The 25321-nt window shown below is 40.2% G+C and overlaps 1 protein-coding gene across 2 annotated transcripts in view; it reads right to left on the bottom strand.

Moving 5' to 3' along the window:
- kcnc4 (potassium voltage-gated channel, Shaw-related subfamily, member 4) overlaps positions 1 to 25321 on the bottom strand; it is a 190017-nt gene that overhangs the window by 21790 nt on the left and 142906 nt on the right. Inside the window, exons 2-3 of one of the 2 annotated variants that reach the window (XM_039748538.1) lie at positions 24285 to 25221; positions 16813 to 18446 (exon numbers count right to left, since the gene is read on the bottom strand). In XM_039748538.1, the coding sequence (XP_039604472.1) occupies positions 18418 to 18446; positions 24285 to 25221 (966 nt within the window). In that variant the 3' untranslated portion in view covers positions 16813 to 18417. Of the gene's footprint in view, positions 1 to 16812; positions 18447 to 24284; positions 25222 to 25321 lie in introns of those variants that run through there. The other variant, XM_039748537.1, reaches the window with a different exon arrangement.

Raw genomic sequence — 25321 nt, 5'->3', positions numbered from 1 at the left:
AAAATATGACAGACTAAAAATTATCCATTTTAGGCTTCAAAAGATTTTCTTGAGAGAGAGAGAGGTTAGCAGCACAAGCTGATATGACCACCACATGACAAACCAACTCAGGATCCAGATTAGGACCCAAGTTTAGCCATGCAACAGGTGACACCTCAGCACCACATTAGTTCAGATGGAGTTTTTCCCTGCAAGTTGGAGGGCCTAAAAGGAAGGGGTTGATTACAGATTAACTTCATACCCAGGATGGAGCAATTGCAGGTTAAGGGCCAGTGCAGATCCCTAACCTCAGAGCCACCACTCTGTCATGATTTTCTTGGAATGAACAAAATCTACGATATAAGAACATTACATTGCAGATTAACAAGCCATAAAATTAAATAAGGTATTGGCAAGTATTGGTTTCTAAATCAATTTGGTCGTTGACAAAACCTGCAGCCACTGCGGCTCTCCAGGTCCAATGTTGCGTACCCCTGGATTACATGATGGTCAAGAAGGACTTTTAATGAATTATGATCTTTTTTTGACAAGGAAATGAGTCTGATTGTTTATTTGAACTCTTCCATGATTTAAGTTGCAAGTTGTGTTTGACTGAATGCAGACAGATGGTATAGTAGGTGTTAGTGCACCTGAAGGTAAGTAAGTCTGTTATGATGCAGTATCCTTAGAGCATTGTCATATTCACAATGTGACTGTACCTAACTCTGCCTCAGACTTTCTTTCAAGCAGTTTTCCACCCAGACCCCTGGCTATTTACATCATTTTACAATGATGGTCAGTTTACTCCTTTCAGGACAACAGACACAGACATAGGATGAAAGGCATACTGGCAATAACCAAACTTGCGACCATGCCATCAAAACTTGGCTATAACCACCATGGGATGTGATCCATTATAATTATGATGGGATGTTCCCATAATGCTAGAGGGCAACTGACCCAGTGTTTGATAAGGTTCACTTATCTCCTGCCAATAATAGGTATACACTAGGGGGTAGTAGGGAAAGTACCAGATTTAAGCACTCCTTGGCTGTTAATACAGCAGAATGTCCATTGGGGACAATAAATAATATAATAGGAGATCCCAGTTTGATGGATGGCAGCAGATAATGTTGATAACTCATTCCTGGCCCCTTTTGAACAATTGCAATGGACAGACGACCTGAGGTTTGCCTGGACTTTAAATCAGAAGTTGGAGCTCAGGGGATTAGTGACTTTTGAGGCTACGAGTTGGAGTTTTGGGAGAACAGGCACAATGGCTCCAAAAGTAATTCCTAATGCCATAATTTATTACTGGGATGCTCCTGGACAGGGCTTAAAAGCCATTTCTGATCATTCCATAATTAAGTTTGGAATTAGAAAGATAAATGTTGACAGAGACCTGACTGGTGGGGACGGCAAAATCCCAGAGTTGGTAGAGTAAGATGTATGGAAAGGCTTAAAAGGTTTAATACTGGGGAAAGGAAACATATTGGATAGATGGGGTGAAAAGCCTATGTTAGCTGGGCCCTTGGAACAGTCAAAGTATTCTTTTCCGTGATCTATATTCATTTTTATTCCTTTCCTTGTGCTGTTATTGTATTAATAAAACACCCTTGAATTAGAGAAACAGTTTCAGTGCACCCTATATTATTTACACCATGTAGCTTATAAATCATCTAAAATTTAACTCACTTAATTCACTTTAGTGTCACAGGAGCCAGAGCCTAAACAAGCAGAATCATATGCATGGAAGAACCAACCCAGAATACGATATCTCTTCACACTCATACACACACCTATCCTTACACACAATATACTAGCTTAGAAATAAAATTGAACATAATTTTCTTACACACTTTTGGATGTATGAGGGGAAATTAGAGAAAAATCCAATTAGGCACATGGATAACATGTAAGCTTCAAACAGACAGTGACCTGGCTGGGATGCAAACTAAGTCTACAATAGACAATATATGACCATGCCGCATTAACTCTAAAACAAAATAGAAAAAAGAAAGCCTGTGTCTAATTATTTGAAGCTAAAAAGAAAAAAATTACCCCTGAAAAAAGATTATTGTTAATGAAAATGAAGGTGTTGCAAAACTGAAGAATTCCCAAGCACAAAACCTCAGAAACATCCAAAAATGCCTACGAGAGGTGGATATGATCATTAATCCCCAGCTAGTAATAAGGATAAACACAGGATCTTCATAAAAGAAAAGATTAATTCTGAACAAAATTGCTTTGTAATAACATGAACCTCCATGGAACACAAAAACGCGATCCAAGGCAAACAAACTTCCAATGCAGTAATCCAATGTTGAAGAAAAAAAATAGAGCAAAAAGGACAAAATTCTGGAAATCACAAAGCATAGAAAAAATCACAATGAAACACTTGCCAACTCCCAAGTGCATTCAAATGAACAGCAGGAGACTGTGTGTTGCCCCCACCTTGATAGGGCTGAGGGCAGTCCCTTGTGGTGATGGGTGGGTGGCACAAAACACAAGACACATAACAAAGAAACATGAAGACAGATGCATAAAACATAAAGAATAATGCAAATCATAAACAAACAAAACATTAATGTATTCAAATAAATCAAAAATGTACAACTAAGGCATTAAACTAAATTTTGAACACCAGCCAGAGGAGGAATCCTGGCTGAAATATAGCAGTAGGTGATAAATGTGATGTTTACACGGACAATTTAATGCTGCTTTCAAATGCACCTCAGTGGTGATTTATGCATTTTCCATTATTTCTCTGTTACTGGGCTAACTGTCTTTGACCTGATTATTTCATCCAGTCCACCTCGATAAATATACTATTAAAACTTGTAATACTGTTAAAGATTTAAGGTGAGGTACTTTAAGCGGGTACATAACCACAGATCAATTAAATAGAAACTCAGTTTGACTATCCAGTCTCTGGTTATATGGGAAGAATCTGACTGTTCAGAGCTTCTTCTAGTATAGGTCTGCAGACAGTCATGCCTACACCAGCCATACTGAGTACAAAGTAAGAACTGACTCAAGATGGGATGTCAGTCCGTCACATTACCTTACTATTTTTCTAAAAATACAGACTAAATGATGATTGTATGATGTGCTCTGAACCCATCTAAAAGCACAAAGGTTAGTAATAACTTCATAATCAGTTTACTCCATACTCCAGTGTGGTTGGTTTTCCTTTGAAAACTGGCCTGAATGACATTTACATCACATTTACGTTGCCTTATTTGGCTGATGCCTTTATCCAAGGTGACTTACAAAATTCATGATACAACTGATTACATTTTTTTGGGTTTTCCAATTGGAGCTCTAGCAGGTCAAGTGACTAGCAGGATTTGAACCCACAACCTCAGGGTTTGAAGTCCTAAAAGAAGAACAAGAGATCCTGAATGACCATTGACATCCAAGACAGCAGCAGGTAAGACTGTTCATTTGTGCAAATTCACCCAACTGCAAATGTTTAGTTAAAAATTATAAAGAATCCTCAGAAGCCAGGGAAGAAATCCTCCAGCCAATCTAAGTGTTATTTTTTCCATTTGTTCTGTGATTTGACACTCTTTACCACAATCCTACTGAACTGTCTGTTTGGATTCTGTCACAAGATTTCACATTCAACTATTTAAGAAAAAACAAAAAATCTAAACTTATTTTAAAACTATGTTCACTCCCCCAACACTGAAAACACAAAATTCTCTTTCAGTTTTACTCTTTTATCACCTCAGCTTTCACACCAGCTCTAATCTTCTACTCTTTCCATATCCTCTGGATTTGTTGTTCCAGCCGTCTCTCGTCTGTAAATGTTCTTTGTATATTTCTCTCCAGAGGAATAAAAGTATGGTGTTTCTAATTTCTTTTTTTTATTATTTTAGAGAAAAATTATCTTTCATTAGTAATGATGGCAAAGAGTTTATAACAGCTGAATCATGCCTTATCAAGCGGGGTCATTTTTGCTAAATCGCTTGTAATTTGACCTCTCCAAATTAGAATCATTGCTGTTATTGAACTATCTGGAGTATACACACATGTTTGGTCTCTTTGTAAAGGTGACATTCTCTAGTTTCTCCCTCAGAATCACTGTAGGTGTGACTGATCAAAAGTTATGCACATTAGAACTCACAGAAAAAATGAATTTTTTTGTTCTCGCCTAAGTTTTTTTGTGAAAATAAAGGCCTCTATAGCTGCAGTAGGTAGGTGGGGACAGAAACACACTATGTACCAACAGAATAACTTGTTGACTACTTACATTTCAAATTTGAAAAGATTACCTGTAAAAATGACATTTCTACACCAGTTTTTATGTGGGCATGCCCAGGGGCTTTTTAGAGGGACCATTATCCACATTTTGGAACGTATGGAAAAAGTGCAATAACTTTTGAATGCTTCAAACCACATATATCAATGAGGGCTCTACTGAAAGCTTACACCTAAAGGAATCTATATCTACATACAGTGTCACTCTATTAGTTATGGAAATTCATATTCCATAATAAAAACAATAAAAAATACACATTTCAATATAAAAATAGTCAAAACAAGTCTTATGGGCTAAAAATATATATATATTATTTTTTACTTTTTTTTTAATAAAATGCACACAAACTATATACATTTTGTTACAAACTGTTACAATACAGCTCAGCGTTTTTCCACGTGCCACTGATTGTAGCAATCGTTAGCAGACAGAAAGCACAAGGGCGTGTCAAATGTCGCTCTCTGCCATTAGACGTCACCTGGTCCGATTGATCACTTTCACGCCGCGTACATGCATCTATTATTTAATCGAGAGTGTATTTACGTTTATTTGTACTATTTCCATATTTAAAATGTGAAAAAAACTAGGTGAAATCACAATAAACAACCACGCACCAAGTCTGCAGACTGGCACAAATGCCAGCTTCGCGCAGCTCCGATCGGTTTTGTTTACAAGTTGGTATGGCAAGTTACATATCGAAATGCTCAGCTGCTCATTGGCTGTAAGTTTGGAGTGACACTCACAGCGTCCAATCAAACTGGTAGATTCTACCAGGGTTTGGAGTTGTGCGTCATCGTTCAGCTGTCTGTGACACTCGTTGGCTATCTGAGGTGCCAGTCACCCCCAGACCCATCGTAATTGGCCAACTTAGGTGTCAATCAGAAGCTAACACTTCCGTGTAACATGCTTTAGCATGGTTATTGCAGACAGAAACAAATTACGTCTGATATGATCAATAGAAATGAAAAAATGTCGGAGCTAGTCTCGAGTTAAAAAACGTTTTCTGGAGTTTTTGTCCCTTTGAGGATCTATCGTGTGTTTTGGACCTAATCGTTTTACTGGATTATATTCCTTTGAGCCTTACGGACAGAAATATTGCTCGGAAATATTGATGTTTGACTTGCAGAGAGCCTTCAAAGGTAGTCAAAGGTAGGAAAAGTCAGCTATTAAAAAGTATTTACTTCTCTGTAAAAAAGGATTTAGTGTCAGTGCTGTGGTTGTTGTGTGTCAAAATGGTTTATATCATCGGAAAGACGAGACTCTGAATTTTCATTTGAGATGTAGTATGTCGAGGTGCATGACAGAGGGGCATGCACACATGGCTGTGAGATGATTGTGACGTCGTAAAATCGTCGTTATGTACCGGGACCGGTACGTGTGCATGTTAAGGGGTTAATGGTTATTGTCCATGTGAACCTTGCATGTGATCTTCTACCTACATTGTATTTTCTCCAGGTATTCCTTACGCATACTAAAGACATACAGGAAAGACTGATGGATTGCTTGGAATTGAATTGGTAAGAATAAATAGTGGGTCCTGCATGCACAGGCAGCCTGCCTTTGGCTAATGCCCGTGTTGCATCTGTTATTGATGGGACAGGCCCCTGTTATGATCCTGTTTCATTTCATGTTTGTGTGTTTAACATATCAAAGTTAAGTTAAAATTTTCTTTGAAGGAAAAATAACCTCATTAAAACCTGGTTCCTGCCTTTTGCCTAACAACACAAAATTGAATTGATGAGATTAAAACTTTTAAATTTATTTTCTGCTGTGTTAGCTGTATTATCATCTCTTTACAGGTAACTACCTCCAGATGAATGAGTGCTGTGTCACATGTGTCGTTTATGCTTCAGTGTGTGTCGCCACAATGGCTATAAAAGCGGAAATCCCATATGACTTTCTAGTCTAAACTTTGTTTACCCAAAGCACATTTAATCCTTTGCAAATGCTTTCTATTAGAACCTGTAGTGAATATTTAGGCAAATCCCATCAGGACAATCCGAAGCTTGGCTTTCTCATACATTAGTTGACTTTAATGGTGAAATGCCCCTGTTTGTTAAAAGACTATGAGTTTGTTTGTGCATAACAAATTCTATTTCTGTCACTAAAAATTGTTATCTCTACCACAGCAGCTTTAGTTTTTCCATTGCCATGCAATGGAAAAAGATGTGACCAAGAGCAACAACGACAACAACAAAAAATCTGATGTTCCAGAAACATTTTATTATGTGGAATGAAACAGAATGGAAGAATTATATCTGGATGAAAAAAAAAATATTTTCTGGGCACTTCAATAAAATGTTTATCATGTATGTAAATCTTTCGAAATACTTTTGCAATGCTAACAATTGTACAAGACTTATTTCTGAGCTACCATACATAGAGGAGCCACAGTCCCACATCTACACAACACAAACATCTATCCATTATCCAACCCGCTATATCCTAACTACAGGATCACGGGGGTCTGCTGGAGCCAATCCCAGCCCACCACAGGGCACACACACACACACACCAGGGACAATTTAGGATCACCAATGCACCTAACCTGCATGTCTTTGTACTGTGCGAAGAAACCGGAGCACCCGTAGGAAACCTACGCAGATACGGGGAAAACATGCAAACTCCACGCAGGGAAGACCTGGGTAAGCGCTACCCACTGCACCACCGTGCTGCCCAAACACAGACAAACATCCATGCAAAAGTGGTCACATTGCTTTCAAGAATGCCTAAAATGTCAAAATACATTGCAATCGCCAAGATGGATTTTATCATTTTAATAATTTCAAAAATACTAGTAACATGCCGAAGCCTGCAAGTCATGGAATGGACATTAACAACATTAACATGACCTTCATGACACATTCCTCTTTTGTAATAATAACCCAATCGATTCATGAAGACATCTTTCCATGCAAGTTAAAATGTTGAGGACAACCTCTGGAATAAAGATGGAATGGTTTCTTAGTTTTGGTGCGTTGCTCACAGAACATGAAGTATGCCACTTTCTCACTAATTACAGAATTGTATGTTCTGTTGAGATACTGTTCCGCAAATTCCTCACGCGATAACTAGGAGAAACTTGAATGAACATACAACTCTGGAATCAAAATGCAATTGTTCCAATAAATATGTCATGCATTCTCTCCAGAAAGGACAACAGAATTGACAAAACAAATCAGAATGTGCATGAGCTTCCCCTGACTATAGAGGTTGTTGCTCCTTACTCTGCACAGGGCTAATTTTTTTGTGCTCTACCCTGTATGTATACATCTATACTAATAAAAGGCAAAGAAAGCCCTCACTGACTGACTGACTGACTCACTCACTCACTCGCTCACTGACTCACTCATCACTAATTCTCCAACTTCCCATGTAGGTAGAAGATTGAAATTTGGCAGGCTCATTCCTTACAGCTTACTTACAAAATGTAGGTAGGTTTCATTACAAAATTCTACGCGTAATGGTCATAACTGGAACCTACTTAGGTACATATATACCGGCCATAGCCTGCAGCTCGGTCGCCGTGTGAGGCGGAGTTCCGTCCGTCATCGTCACGCCTCCACGTAATTGAGTGCCTGCCTATATAAGGCCGTCCGTCAGTGGCAATCCAATAGAAACACTCTGCCGCTAAATATTCAGACAAAGATTAGATGGTCAGGGTGGTGTTTGGCACAAACTCAACGAAACTGCGAGAGAAATTTTTAAGTGCCGGGTCTTAGCTAACATTAAATAAAGCCGTGGACATTACGAAATCATACGGGATAGCACAAGCACAGCTGAGAAGCTTCGATGCATGTGCTCCGAGCGGCTCACGTGAACTGACTTTGCAGGACTGGGAAAGGTAAACCTGTGCATGCAGTGTGTGATGTCTCAGACACACTACTTCTTCGCTGCGAAGCGCGGATATCTGAGCTAACATTAAATAAAGCCGTGGACATTGCGATAACACACGGGATAGCACAAGCACAGCTGAAAAGCTTCGATGTGTGTGTGTATATATATATATATATATGTGTGTGTGTGTGTGTGTGTATATACATATATATATATATACTGTATATAGCACAAACTCAGCGAAACTGCGGGAGAAACTTTTAAGTGCCGGGTCTTAGCTAACATTAAATAAAGCTGTGGACATCGCGAAATCACACGGGATAGCACAAGTACAGCTGAGAAGCTTCGATGTGTGTGTGTGTATATATACAGTATATATGTGTGTATATATATATATATATATATATATATATATACTAAAATACCAAGCTTCAGAGAGAAGTACTAATGTTAAAGAAGTAATGAAAAAGAAAAGGAAACATTTTGAAAATAACGTAACATGATTGTCAAATGATTGTCATGATTGTCTAAATATATTTATATATACACACACATACATATACAGTATACCCTTTGGGGTGCGAGCAACTGTTGCTGGGGGTGCCAGAATCCATCGAGTAAGAAAAATGAAAAACATTATTTGTACAAAATTTTAATTTATCTATCCATTCCTAAATAATTAAATGGGCAGGCTATTTCGTATCAGTGCAATACGCTGCTTGTTAAAACGGATGACTCCTGCTCTTATGTGCACTTTGTGCTACATGGGTATTATGAACTATCATATCTGTTCAAGCTCTATTTAAATTTTAAATATAAGTAATTTTTATTTAGTCGACAGAAATATGTTTGGTAGGAATGGAAGTTAAATTTAGTCATCATTGCATACATTTTTCTTCACCATAGAAATTTAAAGACTAAATTCAACTTACATTCCTACCAAAGATATTTCTGTTGACTAAATAGAACCTACTTATATACAAATAGAACTTGAAAAGATATATTTTTTCTATCCAATCAATGGGTCTGAATACGGTGACGTTGCCGTACGCCTGCTGGAGGGCCCTACTGACACCAACTCAAAATCTGATTGGTTGAAGCAACAGGTTAATCGACATTTATTCTGTGTTAGAGTGCCTCCACAACAGATTGTGAAAGCCTCTCTGCCTGGCAACAAATGACGGCTGAAATGTGATTGGTTAAATATTTTAATACGAAACTTCGCCTCCCACGGCTATCGAGCTGCATTCTATTACAGTATATGGACAAAAATACGTTCCAGTTATGACCATTACGTATAGAATTTCAAAATGAAACCTGCCCAACTTTTGCCAAACACCACCCTGACCATCTAATCTTTGAATATTTAGCGGCAGAGTGTTTCTATTGGATTGCCACTGACGGACGGCCTTATATGGGCAGGCAGTCAATTACGTGGGAGGCATGACAATGACGGACTGAACTCCGCCTCACACGGCGACCGAGCTGCAGGCTATGGCCGGTATATATGTACCTAAGTAGGTTCCAGTTATGACCGTTACGCGTAGAATTTTGTAATGAAACCTGCCTAAATTTTGTAAGTAAGCTGTAAGGAATGAGCCTGCCAAATTTCAGCCTTCTACCTACACGGGAAGTTGGAGAATTAGTGATGAGTCAGTGAGTGAGTCAGTCAGTCAGTCAGTCAGTGTGGGCTTTGCCTTTTATTAGTATAGATGTATATATATGTATATATATACACAAACATATATATGTATATGAAAACTGTTATCTTTACAAGGGCGGCACGGCACTCCCTGCGTGGAGTTTGCATGTTCTCCCCGTGTCTGCGTGGGTTTCCTCCGGGTACTCCGGTTTCCTCCCACAGTCCAAAGACATGCAGGTTAGGTGGATTGGCGATTCTAAATTGTCCGTAGTGTGTGCTTGGTGTGTGTGTGTCCTGCAGTGGGTTGGCGCCCTGCCCGGGATTGGTTCCTGCCTTGCGCCCTGTGATGGCTGGGATTGGCTCCAGCAGACCCCCGTGACCCTGTGTTCGGATTCAACGGGTTGGAAAATGGATGGATGGATGGATGGGTTATCTTTACAATGGTTGACAAACACGAAATGTAACTTGAACACAACACGTCCTACAAATACGAACCTGACTGAAAGAAACAATGATAATCAAATCCTTGATGACAGCAACACTCATAACAGTCACAAAACAATTACATTGACAATCAGGTTATGTTATTTTTAAAATGTTACCTTTTCTTTTTCATAACTTCTTTAACACAGTACTTCTCTGCTGCGAAGCGCGGGTATTTTGCTAGTACAGTATATATATATATATATATATATATATATATATATATATATATATATATATATATATATATATATATATATATATATATATATATATATCAGCATATGTGCAATATATACCAATAATATGTAGACTCATATCTTTATAGAAAACCCAACTGGAGTAATTTCTCTCAAAATCTATTGGTCTTTACTATAACTGTCAAGTTTAATTTTTGAGGTGCTATGTCCATTGTAGTGGGGCAGAGCAATTCCCAAGTTATTTATGGTGCCAAGCCCTGTTTAGTTTTAAATAAAAAAGAAAAAAGAACCTGCTGGTGCTACAATAAACAGTTGGTTAATAGCCTCTTATTGCCCTCAAGTTGCATTCTTAGGAAGGGCTGGTCTGGAGTCGTCACTAACAGTTTGGCTCTCGGATCCAAATGAGATGCCTCCATTTAATATCTACCAGACCAAAAGGGACAGGGGTTTTCTGACTCCATTACTGTAAATGTTGCAAGGGAAAAAGGAGACAAGACTATTAATGACAGCATTTTCCTCTGTTCCGCCTGGAAGGTGACCCTCTGGCTTACATGGACTTTCAATCTGACACTCAAATAAAATCAGACCGACCTGAAAGTTGTTCAGAGATGCCTAAAACAAGTACACTCTCTGAAGACCTGAAGTCAAAATTTTGACCCTTTCACAATAATTCCACTGCATATATGCATATGAACTACGTAGAGAAAGTGAAAAAAGGTTACATTCAACACTGTACGCATATTGCAGATGAACACTAGCACTGATCTTTTCCAGCTTCCAATAATTTCTCAGTTTTCTATACAATGTGTGTAGCCAGGTTTTAAGTCCTCCAAATAAACGAGCCTGTGCTAGAGTATACACACCACCTGGTTCTGACAGCTTTGTACTTGGCTTCTTACCATCACCTTTTCATTCTAGACCAATGGTGATGTCACTCTGCCACCATTCAATTGGTGTTGCTGGCTTATTTCTACTTTTGCTCATTACTTACAAATGACTTTAGCAGGGTGCTTATTACTCATTGCACTATATATACACACAAGTGCTACACAGCATGATGGCTGCACAGAAACAGATACTGTAAAACAAAATTGCTTGTCAGAATTTTGGCGTAGATCCCATCAAATCCTCTGTGAGTAGCCTCTTTTGTTTTTCTCCACGTTCTGTTCCACCTCTTTAAGCACTTGTGTCTTATTTTCTTCCACTTTAAAATGCTCATCTGGCTGTATGCCATGACATCTTAACTGTCTAAAAAGCTACTACCTGTCACGACTAACGTGTAACTTATTTTATCTTGTGCAAGTTTTTTTTTTAATCTTGTGTTTATTTTCACAGTTTCTCTTTCATTATCTCATATTACTTCTTTGTGGTGCTTGGTGAGCATGTGGATTGATTACTAGGATCTCAGTGCATTTCCTGTCCTTGTGAACTTTGCTTAAGGGATGAAATGGAGTACATTAAGGAAATCCTAAAGAATTATGCTTCAGTCTAGATTTTTTCCCTAATAATTTAGTGGTTTCACCTTTTCCACCACTCATGTAAGTTTTATGGTTTTACACCCTGCCTAAATAAAACTTGCAGGGAAAACTCAGGGGTTGATGGCAGGATTGACACTCCTGCTACTGTCAAATAATCTCACGCTGTTCTATTCCATTCAAACTAGTGTGGTGCTGAGGTGTCACCCACTGCACATCTGCACTTGGGTCCTAATTTGGGATCCTGAGGTGGTTTGTCGTGTGGTAGATGCAGCAACTCGCTGTATCAGTACATGCTCCCAACCTCTCTCTAAATTAAACTAAAACCACTTAAACAGAGAATAAAATTGTCCTCGACTTTATTTCCAAATGGTTAATTTCCACCATAGTCATTGTCATGTGTAAATAAATAATTTAACATATCTTCTGTTTTGTTTAGAGAGTGAATTGTTTAAATCTTGTTAATGGTATTTAAAATAAGATTAAAAGATGTCAACATGAATACTTTGCTATTAAATTATCTTTAAAATTTTGAACAATGGTACCACTACTCTACCCTCCTCGAACTGCCACCTTACTGTGGTGGAGGGGTTTGCTCATCCCAATGATCCTAGGAGCTCTGTTGTCTGGGGTTTTGCCTTGGTAAGGCCACCCAAGGCAAACTGGTCATAGGTGAGGGATGAGACAAAGAGCGGTTCATTACACCTTTTATGATGAATAAAAAATTTGGACAGCGTTTTCCCTCGCCCGGACACAGGTCTCCGGGGCCCCCCCTGTGGAGCCAGGCCTGGAGGTGGGGCTCGATGGGAAGCACCTGGTCGCCGGGCCTGCACCCATTGGGGCTCGGCCGGGCACAGACCAAAGAGGCAACGTGGGTCCCCCTTCCCATGGACTCGCCACCTATAGGAGGGGCCAAGAAGGTCGGGTGCAGTGTGAGTTGGGTGGCGGTCCGATCCTCGGCTACAGAAGCTGGCTCCTGGGATGTGGAATGTTACCTCTCTGAAGGAGAAGGAGCCTGAGCTAGTGCGTGAGGTAGAGAGGTTCCGGCTAGATATAGTCGGGCTCACCTCGACGCACAACTTGGACTCTGGAACCAATCTCCTTGAGACGGGCTGGACTCTCTACCATTCTGGAGTTGCCCCAGGTGAGGCGCCGAGCGGGTGGGGGCATACTTATTGCACCCCGACTTGGAGCCTGTGCATTGTGGTTTACCTCAGGGGACGAGAGGGTAACCTCCCTCCGCCTTGGGGTGGGGGGATGGGTCCTAACTGTTGTTTGTGCATATGTGCCGAACAGCAGTTTGGAGTACCCACCCTTTTTGGAGTCCCTGGAGGGAGTGCTAGAAGGCATACCTTCTGGGGACTCCCTCGTACTGCTGGGAGACTTCAGTGCTCACGTGGGCAATTAAAGTGAGAACTGGTAGGGCGTGGTTGGGAGGAATGGCCCCCCCGATCTGAACCCGAGTGGTGTTTTGTTATTGGATTTCTGTGCTCGTCACGGATTGTCCATAACGAACACCATGTTCAAGCATAGGGGTGTTCATATGTGCACTTGGCACCAGGACACCCTAGGCCTCAGTTAAATGATCGACTTTGTGGTCATGTCGTCAGACTTGCGGCCACATGTCTTGGACACTCGGGTGAAGACAGGAGTGGAGCTGTCAACTGATCATTACCTGGTGGGGAGTTGGCTTCAATGGTGGGGGAGGATGCGTCAGGCCCGGTAGGCTCAAACATGTTGTGAGGGTCTGCTGGGAATGTCTGGCAGAGTCCCCTGTCAGAAGTAGCTTCAACTCCCACCTCCAGCAGAACTTCGACCACGTCCCGAGGGAGGTGAGGGACATTAAGTCCGAATGGGCCATGTTCCGTGCCTCTATTGTTGAGGCGGCTGACCGGAGCTGTGGCTGCAAGGTGGTCCGTGTCTGTCGTGGCGGCAATCCCCGAACCTGTTGGTGGACACCGGCTGTGAGGGATGCCGTCAAGCTGAAGAAGGAGTCTTACCAGACCCTTTTGTCCTGTGGGACTCTGGAGGCAGCTAATAGGAACCGACAGGCCAAGCGGAATGCGGCTTCGGTGGTTGCTAAGGCAAAAACTTGGGCAAGGGAGGAGTCTGGGGAGGCCATGGAGAACAACTTTCAGACGGCTTCGAGGAGATTCTTGTCCACAGGAGTCTCAGGAGGGGGAAGCAGTGCAGTGTAAACACCATATATGGTGGGGATGGTGCGCTGCTGACCTTGACTCAGGACGTTGTGGGTCGGTGGGGGGAGTACTTCGAAGACCTCCTTAATCCCACCAACATGCCTTCCAATGAGGAAGCAGAGCCTGGGGACTTGGAAGTGGGACTGAGGTCACCGAGGTGGTCAAAAAACTACTTGGTGGCAGGGCCCGGGGGTGGATGAGATACACCGGAGTTCCTCAAGGCTCTGGATGTTGTAGGACTGTCTTGGTTGACACATCTCTGCAACATCGCATGGACATCGGGGACAGTGTCTCTGGATTGGCAGACCGGGGTGGTCGTCCCCCTCTTTAAGAAAGGGGACCGGAGGGTGTGTCCCAACTACAGAAGGATCACACTCCTCAGCCTCCCTGGAAAAGTCTATTTGGGGGATCTGGAGAGGAGGGTCCGTTGGATAGCTGAACCTCAGATTCAGGAGGGACAGTGTGGTTTTCGTCCTGGTTGCAGAACAGTGGACCAGCTCTACACCCTTAGCAGAGTCCTGGAGGGTGCATGGGAGTTTGCCCAACCAGTCTACATGTGTTTTGTGGACTTGGAAAAGGTGTTCGACCGTGTCCCTTGGGGAATCCTGTGGGGGGTGCTCCGGGAGTATGGGGTACCGGACCCCCTGATACACCTGTACAACCGGTGTCAGAGCTTGGCCTGCGTTTCCGGCAGTAAGTCAAACCCGTTTCCAGTGAGAGTTGGACTCCGCCAGGGCTGCCCTTTGTCACCGATTCTGTTCATAACTTTTATGGTCAGAATTTTTGGTGCAGCCAGGGTGTTGAGGGGGTCCGGTTTGGTGGACTCAGGATTGGGTCACTGCTTTTTGCAGATGATGTTGTCCTGTTTACTTCATTAGGCCGTGATCTTCAGCTGTCTCTGAATTGGTTCGCAGCTGAGTGTGAAGCGGCTGGGATGGGAATCAGCACCTCCAAATCCTCTCAGGGTTGGTGGCGAGATCCTACCCCAAGTGGAGGAGTTCAAGTATCTTGGGGTCTTGTTCACAAATGAGGGAAGAATTGAGCGTGAGATCAACAGGTGGATCAGTGCGGCATCCACAGTGATGCAGGCTCTGCATTGGTCTGTCGCGGTGAAAAAGGAGCTGAGTCGTAAGGTAAGGCTCTCAATTTACCACTCGATCTACGTTCCTACCCTCACCTATGGTCATGAGCTATGGGTAGTGACCGAAAGAACGAGATCACGAATACAAGCGGCTGAAATGAGTTTCTTCCGCAGGATGTCTGGGCTTTCCCTTAAAGATAGGGTGAGAAGATCAGTCATCCAGGAGGGGTTCACAGTAGAGCCACTGCTCCTCCGCATCGAGAGGAGTCAGATGAGGTGGCTCAGGCATCTGATCAGGATGCCTCCTTGACGCCTTCTTGGTGAGGTGTTCCGGACACGTCCAACCAGGAGGAGGCCCTGGGGAAGACCCAGAACACGCCGGAAGGACTATGTCTGCCGGCTAGCCTGGGAACGCCTTGGGATTCTCCCAGAAGAGCTAGAGGAAGTGGCCGGGGAGAGGGAAGTCTGTGCCTCTCTGCTCAAGCTGCTGCCCCCGTGACCCGACCTCGGATAAGCAGAAGAAGATGGATGGATGGATGGATGGATGGTACCGCTACTCAGGATTTTGTTGCTCGAGATCTTAAGTTTGCCCCGTATTAAAAAACACAATAACAGACCTTCCAGTGAGAAACTCCAGATCTCAGCTCTCTTCCCCAATAATGGAGCCTGTCTTCACTAGCTATTAGCCTGTCAAGAGAGATGTATGTGATTTCGCACTCAATAGCATTTTGGGGGCTTAAACATGATCCAGTGCCTCTGTCTTGTCAGATTGTCAAATGATATCCTTTGGTTCAAACCGCTGCTCCATTTTGTAATAAACTGAGAATGTGCTTGAAGAGGCAACTGTTTAAATCTTGGATTCATTATGGTGACCCCTGTCTTTTGCAGTGTTTCACTTGTCTGTGTAATGCTAGCCATTCGCACGAGAACGCAAACAAGCAGTAAGCATGCACACATGCATTTATCAGTTATCCAATTTATCCAGTTATACAAGTCCAAGTGTTTGGAATTAGCATCTGGAAGATGTCATTGATGTGTTTAATATCTTTCTCTTTTTTGATGACAATTATTAAAGAAAATATTATACATTTAGTATTAATTTTATACTCCGTCTTTCAGAAGAGATAGAGCTTTGACACATATAAGAAGAAGACCTTCATAAAGACTTAGCATATGAACAACAGTCACAAAAAAGAATATTAACTAGGGAAAGACTTATTGGTTTTGACTCATGTTGTGTTTTGTGGTTTAGAATCTCATTACGCTATCATAATGTGTCAAAAAGTAGTAACAAGATTCAGCTCTGCTATATGGCCTTCACTCTTGGAAGAAGGGCTTTATAAAATATCTGACACTTGCAATAATATTTCTCCTAGGCACAGCCAGTTTATCCTATCAAGTACGTAAGGGAAAAATCAGTATCATTGAAGGCCTTAACCTCTGCCACACTAGTCTTTATTTAAGGATGCATGGTGGTACTGTGTCTTGGGCACAATACAAGAACCATCCCTGGAGCAGGAGCCAGTACATCACAGGGAATGCATGCAGACATGGGCAAATTTGTTGGTACCCCTCCATGAAAAAAGAAGAACCCACAATTATCTCTGAAATAACTTGAAACTGACAAAAGTAATTGTAATTTTTTCCACATTTAATAAAAATCAGACTTTGCTTTAGAGTTTTCATTCAACAAAATATTTCAAATAATAAATCAAATGAAAATAGAATGGACAGAAATGATGGAACCCCTAACCTAATATTTTGTTGCACAACCTATAAAGGCAATCACTGTAGCTCTCAATGAGACACCTGCACCACTCACCAGGTAGTTTGGCCCACTTTTCCTGATCAAACTGTTCCAGCTGTGTCAGGTTTGAAGGGTGCCTTCTGCAGACTACATGTTTCAGTTCTTCCACAGATGTTCAATAGGATTCAAATCAGAGTTAATAGAAGGTCACTTCAGAACAGCCCAATGTTTTGTTCTTAGCCATTCTTGGGTGCTTTTAACTGTGTGTCTTGGTTCATTATCCTTCAGGAGGAACCATGACCTGCAAGTTAGACAGAGCTTTCTCACACTGGGCAGTATATTTCGCTCCAGAATGTCTAGATAGTCTGGAGATTTCATTATTTTCTGTACAGACTCAAGGCACCTCGTGCTAGACACAGCGAAGCTTTACATCATAAAGTTGATGTAACTCCAAAAAGCTCTAGTTTTGTCTCATCTGTCCAAAAGGCATTCTTCTAGAAACATTGTGGCTTGTCAATACCCATTTTAGTAAATCCCATTCACGCTTTTTTATGTTTTTCTTTCAACAGTGGAGTCTTCCTGGATCTTCTTCCATTGAGCCCAGTATCACTCAAAAAGATACAGATGATGCGACCAGACACTGATAAACCTTGACCTTGGAGTTCAGCTTGTATCTCTTTGGAAGTTGTCCTTGGCTATTTGTCTATTATTCTAACTATCTTTCTGCCTATTCTGGGGTCCAATTTCCTCTTGTGGCTGTATCCAGGGAGGTTGGTTAAAGTCCCATGGACCTTAAACTTCTTAATAACATGCACAACTATTGTCACAGGAATATCAAGCTACTTGAAGATGGTCTTATAGCTATTTCCTTTAACAAGCTTGTCTATAATTTACTTTATGATCTCCTTAGAAAATTCTCTCCTTTCCATTCTCTGGTCTATGTTCAGTGTAGGACACACAATGACACCTAACAGTAGAGTGACTTCTTTTCTCCATTTAAATTGGCTAAAATGACTGATTACACAATTAGAGACATGTGTATTACTAATTCAAGAAAACAGTTACTTTGAAAAATCCCTCAACTTCAATTATTTAATATCTTTTCTAGGTTTACCAACAAATGTTTCCAGACCATTTAGAATATCTTTGTAGAATAAGCAAAACTTTTTTTTGAAAACCCAAATTAAGTATCTTTAAAGACAACTCCACTCAAGTCTTGAAAGATCAGGCTCCTCTTAAATAGTCACAGCCCCATAGTCCAGTGATGTCATTTTAAACATGTTTTTACATTGAAGTCCCCTGTAATTTAACATTTTAATGTTTTAGGTGCTTCAGTATATTCTTTCTTGCAGCTGGCTGGGTAAAGACTTACTCTTGGCCATCAACATTTGCATGCAGACATGTCTGTTTGCAATAGCCACATCCAAGAACATAAGGGTTATACACAGCATTGGATTGGAGAGGGTTATAAGTGACGCCCAGTATTCTGACTTGGGCGTGCCAGCTCTTCAAGCCCTCCAAGAATTGCTAAGATATGCTATTAAAACACAAAAAGAAATGCATTCAAACATTAAGATATATTAAGTTTAGGCTAAACTGTTAATCGTGTAGCCCCCACTTCCTGAATTCAAATCATGCAGCTACCCTGCTTTCAGCTCTGGCTGTATGTCATAATTTTATATTTCACATATTGCTCACCACTTTCATTATTATATAGTGCATTTTGCTGACACTTTTATCCTAAACGACTTACAGAATTAGGATTCAATACAATTATTTAAATCTGTTTTTTTACAATTGGACCACAGAGTGTGCCAAAGTGAACAGCCCAACCTGCAGCCTTGTGTTTTGAAGTCCAGTGCTGTAACCAAAAGGCCACACTGCCTGATTATTCACACTAACTTGAAGGCAGACCATTTCATCATTCATTCAGCCTTGCAGCCTCCTTTCCTTTGTTCTTCCTAAAGGTGTCTCCCATGCTCTTTTACTTTCAAAGTTATTTTGAATAAAGCAGCTTTTCTGGAGAGCAGAAAAACAAAAGACCTTTCCTAGACTTACGTTGCAAAACAGCCTCAAAATAAGCTCACCAATATAAATCACTGTGTATTGGAATTCTAATTAACTGGAAAATCACTTCATATGCTCAGTTTGAACTTTCCTATTGAGAGCAATGGGCTTGAATACTGCAATCTGTACTCCTGCTAACATTTTGTATTAAGTCTCTATTAAGAATGCATGATCAATTAATTCACCTTACTCAGGGGAATGAACCCTATCAGTTATTTCCTTTAAAGTGTAGTTAAATAGCACTAAGTACAATATTTATACTATCCATGCTAAAGTAATTTGTATTTTGCCACTTCATAATAAATCATTCATCCTACTAGCTAAGGCAATCCTCTTGTCATATGAAAAAATTAAGCTCATTGTCATCCACCATGCTAAAACATTTATCGTGTATATAGTGTACTACATAAATCATAAATTTGCAAGATGAAGCACCCTTCCTGCTTTTGATTTACTCTATCACATTTAACCACTAGCTGGACATAAAAATTATCATAAAAATACATTATTTTTGGTTATAAAGAAAAGTTTCATACACATTAAAAAAATAATCACCTGTGATAGTAATTCATAGAACTATGCAATAAAAAAACTCCTGAGCAAATCCGTTTAGCATCTTTCAATTTAATACAAAAAGAGGTACTGTTACGGGAAAAGAATTTATCATGAATTTTAGATCATTTGGAATATTTGGGCCTTTCACAGAAGTACAGTGGTTAGCACTGCAGCCTCACAGATCCAGAATCCTTACAAACTAGAATGGTGTGCTTGTGTCTTGGATAAAAATATGCATAATCCTTAGTCACTGTTATTACACTGCTCAAATTACTTAAACCTAAATGTTTAAGTGCATTTCCTTCAAGTTTTATATCCTCATAACTGAGTATTCAAGTAATGAAGATCTTTCTCCAACATGTTAAATGGAGGAATCAATAAAATGCCTGAATTAGATCAAAATGATATGATGTAAATTAGTCGTTTTTAGCTTAATGATCCCAACCAACAAATAAGTAAAGCTGTGTTCAACATTAGTATTTTGTAATTTATTTACGCTCCCCATATATAGTAAATCAGCAAATAGCAAATCATTTCTTCTTCTAGCGCTACAGTAATATGACAAAAATGAGTACCACTGACAGCAATCCCACAACCAGCTCTTTAACAACCCAAATTGCCTGAGAGTGTGCATTAAGGCATCGTGAATCAGATGACTATACATGATGCTGATATTTTACCTTAGTACATAAAATTCAAATAGTATTGTTTCAACTGATTTGATAATTTATCAGTCAGTTATTTATGCATTATTTGCCTAATCTGAGCAGAGCAGTGACAAAGTTCTAATACACTCCATTTTCATACAGTAAGCTGAACTGAACCTCTTTTACATTACCCAGGCACACAAAATTAGTACACTCACTGAGCAGATTATGAGTGTGGTCCATGGCTGGCTTTGTATCCCGGCCAATACCCCCAGGCCGCCAGAGGGAGCCCTCCCAGCAGCATGGAAGGTCTTCGAATTCCAGCAGAGCCTCATGGACATTGTAGTTTTAATGGACAGCCCTGCTGGATACCATGGGGGCCACCAGGAGCCGCTCTAGGGAGACTTGGGTAGTGTTATTTGCCCTATTCCCCAGAAGTACTTTCAAGTCACATGAACGGAAGGAATGATGTACTTCCGGGGTGAGAAAAAAGGACTTTTATCTGTGATATAAGTGATAAGGAATTATGGACTAAACGATGAGAACACTTCCAGGTCAGGAACTAAAATAGGGACCATGGGAACTCCCAGACAATTAGCTGAGCTGGGTGCTAGGAGGGCAACGCGTCTGGGAGTGGAGGATTGACTTATTATTGTTATTGTATTGATTAATGAATAGTGTAGAGTGGAGGGTGCTTAGTGCACATTATTATAATAAAAATAATTAATGTGGCACTTTACCTGGTGTTTGGCATGGTACCTGAGGGTTCAAGGGAGCGATAGTGCCCCCTACTGCTACCTGAGAAACACCTCTACAACTGATTATCCATGTGATTATCTAATCAGCCAATCATGTGGCAGTCCAATGCATACAATCATGAAGATACAGGTCAGGAGCTTCAGTTAATATTCACATACACACCAGAATGTTGAAAAAATGTAATCTCAGTGATTTCAACTGTGGCTTGATTGCTGGTGCCAGACAGTCTGGTTTGAGTATTTCTGTAACTGCTGACTCATGAGATTTTTCACACACAACAATATCTAAGATTTATTGAGAATGGTGAAATTGGATACAATTTAAGGACCAAAAGCTGCAGAAATAAGGTGAATTGAAATAAAAATTAAAAGAGGTAAAAGAGAGGTAAGTGTTTAAAACTGTGTCAAAGAAAACACATTTCTGAATTTCTTCTAGATGCAAATATCATAGCAGAACACTTTTCTGAATGCAGAATAAGAAAACAAAAAGGACAGCTAAAAATTAATCAGATGCTCCCAAACCCTTTTGACTTATTTAACATTTGGCAACTTTTCTAAAGTAAATTCACCCCTACTCTGATTTATTCAGTAATTTGAACGTGTACTTCTACCATAAATAGCAATCAACAAAGGGGATATTTTAAGATACTGTTCTTAACATTTTTTATTTTAAGTTCAAATAACAATAATAATAGCACATAATAATACTATTTCACAAAATAGGCCTAATTCAGATTTTCTTTTCAACTTCACATATGGGCAGCACAGGTCCTCCCTGCATGGAGTTTGCATGTTCTCCCCGTGTCTGCGTGGGTTTCCGCCGGGTACTCCTGTTTTCTCCCACAGTCCAAAGACATGCAGGTTAGGTGCATTGGCGATTCTAAATTGTCCCTGGTGTGTGTGTGTGCCCTGCGGTGAGCTGGCGCCCTGCCCGAGGTTTGTTTCCTGCCTTGCACCCTGTGTTGACTGGGATTGGCTCCAGCAGACCCCCGTGACCCTGTAGTTAGGATATAGTGGGTTGGATAATGGATGGATGGATGAACTTAATATATTTTCTGAGCAAATCTACCCCCTTTACCCCTGATTGGGAACCTTTGAATTAGATTAATGAGACTTAATTCAGAATGAAACCTGTAGCCACAGTAGTACACCAGGGCTGAACTTGGGAACCTTGATCTAGAGCTAATAAAGCACATGTAAAGCCTGAATATCAAGTGTCTTGTATGTATAGATATATATATATATATATATATATATATATATATATATATATATATATAGTGCTAGCACATTGGTCATACAGTACATGCAAGTAAGAATTTCACTATACTGTGTACATGTGACAGTACTACTACTGCTACTACATTTGAGGGTCAGAATTTTCCAAGTTCTAGCAATAGTGTGATGTAGATCGGGGTTCCCAGCTCCAGTCCTGGAAGACCACAGTGGTTGCAGGTTATTCATTCTAACCCCTTTCTTAATTAGTGACCCTTTTTCTGCTGCTAATTAACTTCTTTAGAATTCATTTTAATTGACTTGCTCTTGAAGACTCAGACCTCTTAATTGCTTCTTTTCCCTTAATTTGCAGTCAAACAATAAAGAGATACAAAATGAGCCAAAACATGACCAGCAAACTTTGTCCATTATACAATATCTGAAAGTAAAGAAAGATGAGGTTTAGGAATGTTGATTTGCCCAGATCCATAAAACATTTTAACAGTGCTCTTAGAAAAGAGAAAATCAATTTTGGAAATCTATGCTATTGCACAGTGAGAGCAGCAACAAGCCATGGAAATAAAGAAGGGTTTAATTAACAACAAGACTCTGCGCCTAATTAAGCAACTAGCTGGAGTGAAATTGGTTAGAGTCTGAGGCCCTCACTTAGTTGGACTTCTGTTGGCTCACTCACTTTTCATTTCTTTCTGTTTAGGTGCCATTTAAGGAAAGAAATGAAGCAATTCAGAGGAATGATGAAGACATTCTGTGGAACAAATATTAAAAAAAGAGTCAATTAATTCCAAAGAAGTTAATTAGTAGCAAAATTACTAATTAAGAAAAGGGTTAGAATGAAAACCTGCGGCCTCTGTGGTTCTCCAAGACCGAAGTTGGGGACCTCCAATGTAGATAACGGAGGTAATTTTTCAGTGTTTGCCAGTACTATTACGTAGATGACTCCTAAGCGTGGATGCTTTTTCTTAATCTTTCTTCCTGTCACACCCCAAAGAGGCCCAAGTTTGGTTTAGTAAATTGCCCTCCACTACTTCAGACAAGACGTCTAAGGCAAGAAGACTGAGATCAAAAGGTAAGATAAAGTTAATAAGTAAGAAAAAGAAAGTGTGTTGTATTGAATTGGGAAGTAGGCATGCTTCCTCTGAAGACAAAAAGGGTGATTGGCAGGCCTGTATTGGACAGGCAGAAATCTTATCGTTTTGGTCAGATGTGTTTTTCACTCATTATTAACTCATATTTTTTTCAAGGTAGCAATAAAATATAGCTTGATAAATAATTAATTATGTATGCTGTGCGTTATCCTCACACTTTTTTATTTTTAATTTTTCCTATCTCAGTAGCTTTGCTGAAAAAGCCAATGCATTTGTTTTGTGCAACCTTTCTCACATTTCTGATATTGTTTTTGTTTTTGAAACATTTTTGATGAGAATACACAGAAGCTCCTGTTTCCAAAAGATTATGTAAACACAATGTAAAAAATGTTCTCAACTTTATGATCTTTCACGAAATCATATAAGAAGATAAGAACAGATTATATACAGGTACAGTACGTTTGTATAAGCTCATTTCTAAATTGGTTTATAGTGGAATGGCACTTGAAAATCTTTAGGTTTTCTTTGCCTCCTATTAGCCAACTTAATTAATGCAAAGCACATCAATCCGCAAGTGCTATTATGTGCTTACATTTTAAACTTTGAAGAAACTATGAGAATTTGAATCCTCATATAGATTAAAAAAAGGTTAAAGGACTTCTGTTTTTTGTCACTCCAAGGAATGCCTCAATGTCTCAACATGAATTTAATTAGATGGTAAATTGTAGGGATGTTTAGCTGGCAATATCTGTTCAGTAATTAATTAGTTGATTTCCTTTAGATAAAATGGGTTTAGCATTGATTAAGTTGTTGAGTACATTTGGGGCTTGTAATGTTCTGGGTTATAAGAGGAATACAGGTGAAACAAAATCATTTAGTTAAAATAAAGCTTAAGGAGCATGTGTTGTAAATTATCATAAATTGTGAACTGTTCATTAAGGAGACAATAGTTTCTTTCTGAGGTATAACAATCCAATGATTTGAGAGGCTGTCACTGAATTTTACTAATTAAAATGGAACTCTTTACCTGATCGGTTTCTCCTCATTCCCTCCTCTGTTGCTAGTGGGCAGGTGTCACTCTGAATGCTGTTTCGAGAAGAGTTTGCCTCCGACTTGATGAAGGTAGGTGACTCTAATTGGGTATTTGGATTTGGGTTGTGCTTCTTTTTTTTCTTGGGCAATTTCTGCTTTGCCATTGCCAGAGAGTAGTACATCCCAAAGTTGTTTACAATGACAGGCACAGGCATGGCGATAGTCAAGACACCAGCAAGAGCACACAAAGCGCCAACCACCATGCCAGACCAGGTCTGGGGGTACATGTCACCATACCCCAGTGTGGTCATTGTCACAACAGCCCACCAGAAGCTGATGGGGATATTCTTGAAATGTGTATGCATGCTAGCAGTGGGATCATTTGGGCTAGCACCAATCCTTTCAGCATAGTAAATCATGGTGGCAAATATCAAGACTCCCAGTGCCAGAAAGATGATTAAGAGGCAAAACTCATTGATACTTGCCCTCAAAGTGTGGCCAAGCACTCTCAGCCCAACAAAGTGACGAGTTAGTTTAAAGATCCGCAGGATCCGGACAAAACGTACCACACGCAAGAAACCTAGCACGTCCCTGGCAGCTTTTGAAGACAGTCCACTCAGTCCCACCTCCAGGTAGAAGGGAAGGATTGCTACAAAGTCAATGATATTGAGCAAGTTCTTAATGAACAATAGCTTATCTGGGCAGCAAATGATGCGGATTAGAAATTCAAAGGTGAACCAGACAACACAGATGCCTTCAACAAGTGTCAGGGTGGGCTCTGTCACTACCTCCATAGTAATCACCATTTGGGTGTAGTTCAGTATGTGCTGCTCCTCTGTTCTATTGACCAACAAGTTAAAGGCTTCATGAGTCTCCAAGCAGAAGGTGGTAATAGAGACAAGGATGAAGAATAAGGAGACAAAGGCAGTGACCTAAAAGAAATAGAGAAAGAAAATATCAGCAAAATGGCTCTCAGGTGAAATTATAAATCAAATTGTTCTGCTTGGTAGGATCATTATACTGACTAACTGA

The sequence above is a fragment of the Polypterus senegalus genome, chromosome 3 (genome assembly GCF_016835505.1).
Source record: "Polypterus senegalus isolate Bchr_013 chromosome 3, ASM1683550v1, whole genome shotgun sequence".
NCBI lineage: Eukaryota > Metazoa > Chordata > Cladistia > Polypteriformes > Polypteridae > Polypterus > Polypterus senegalus.
This window is presented reverse-complemented; position numbering and strand designations above follow the sequence as displayed.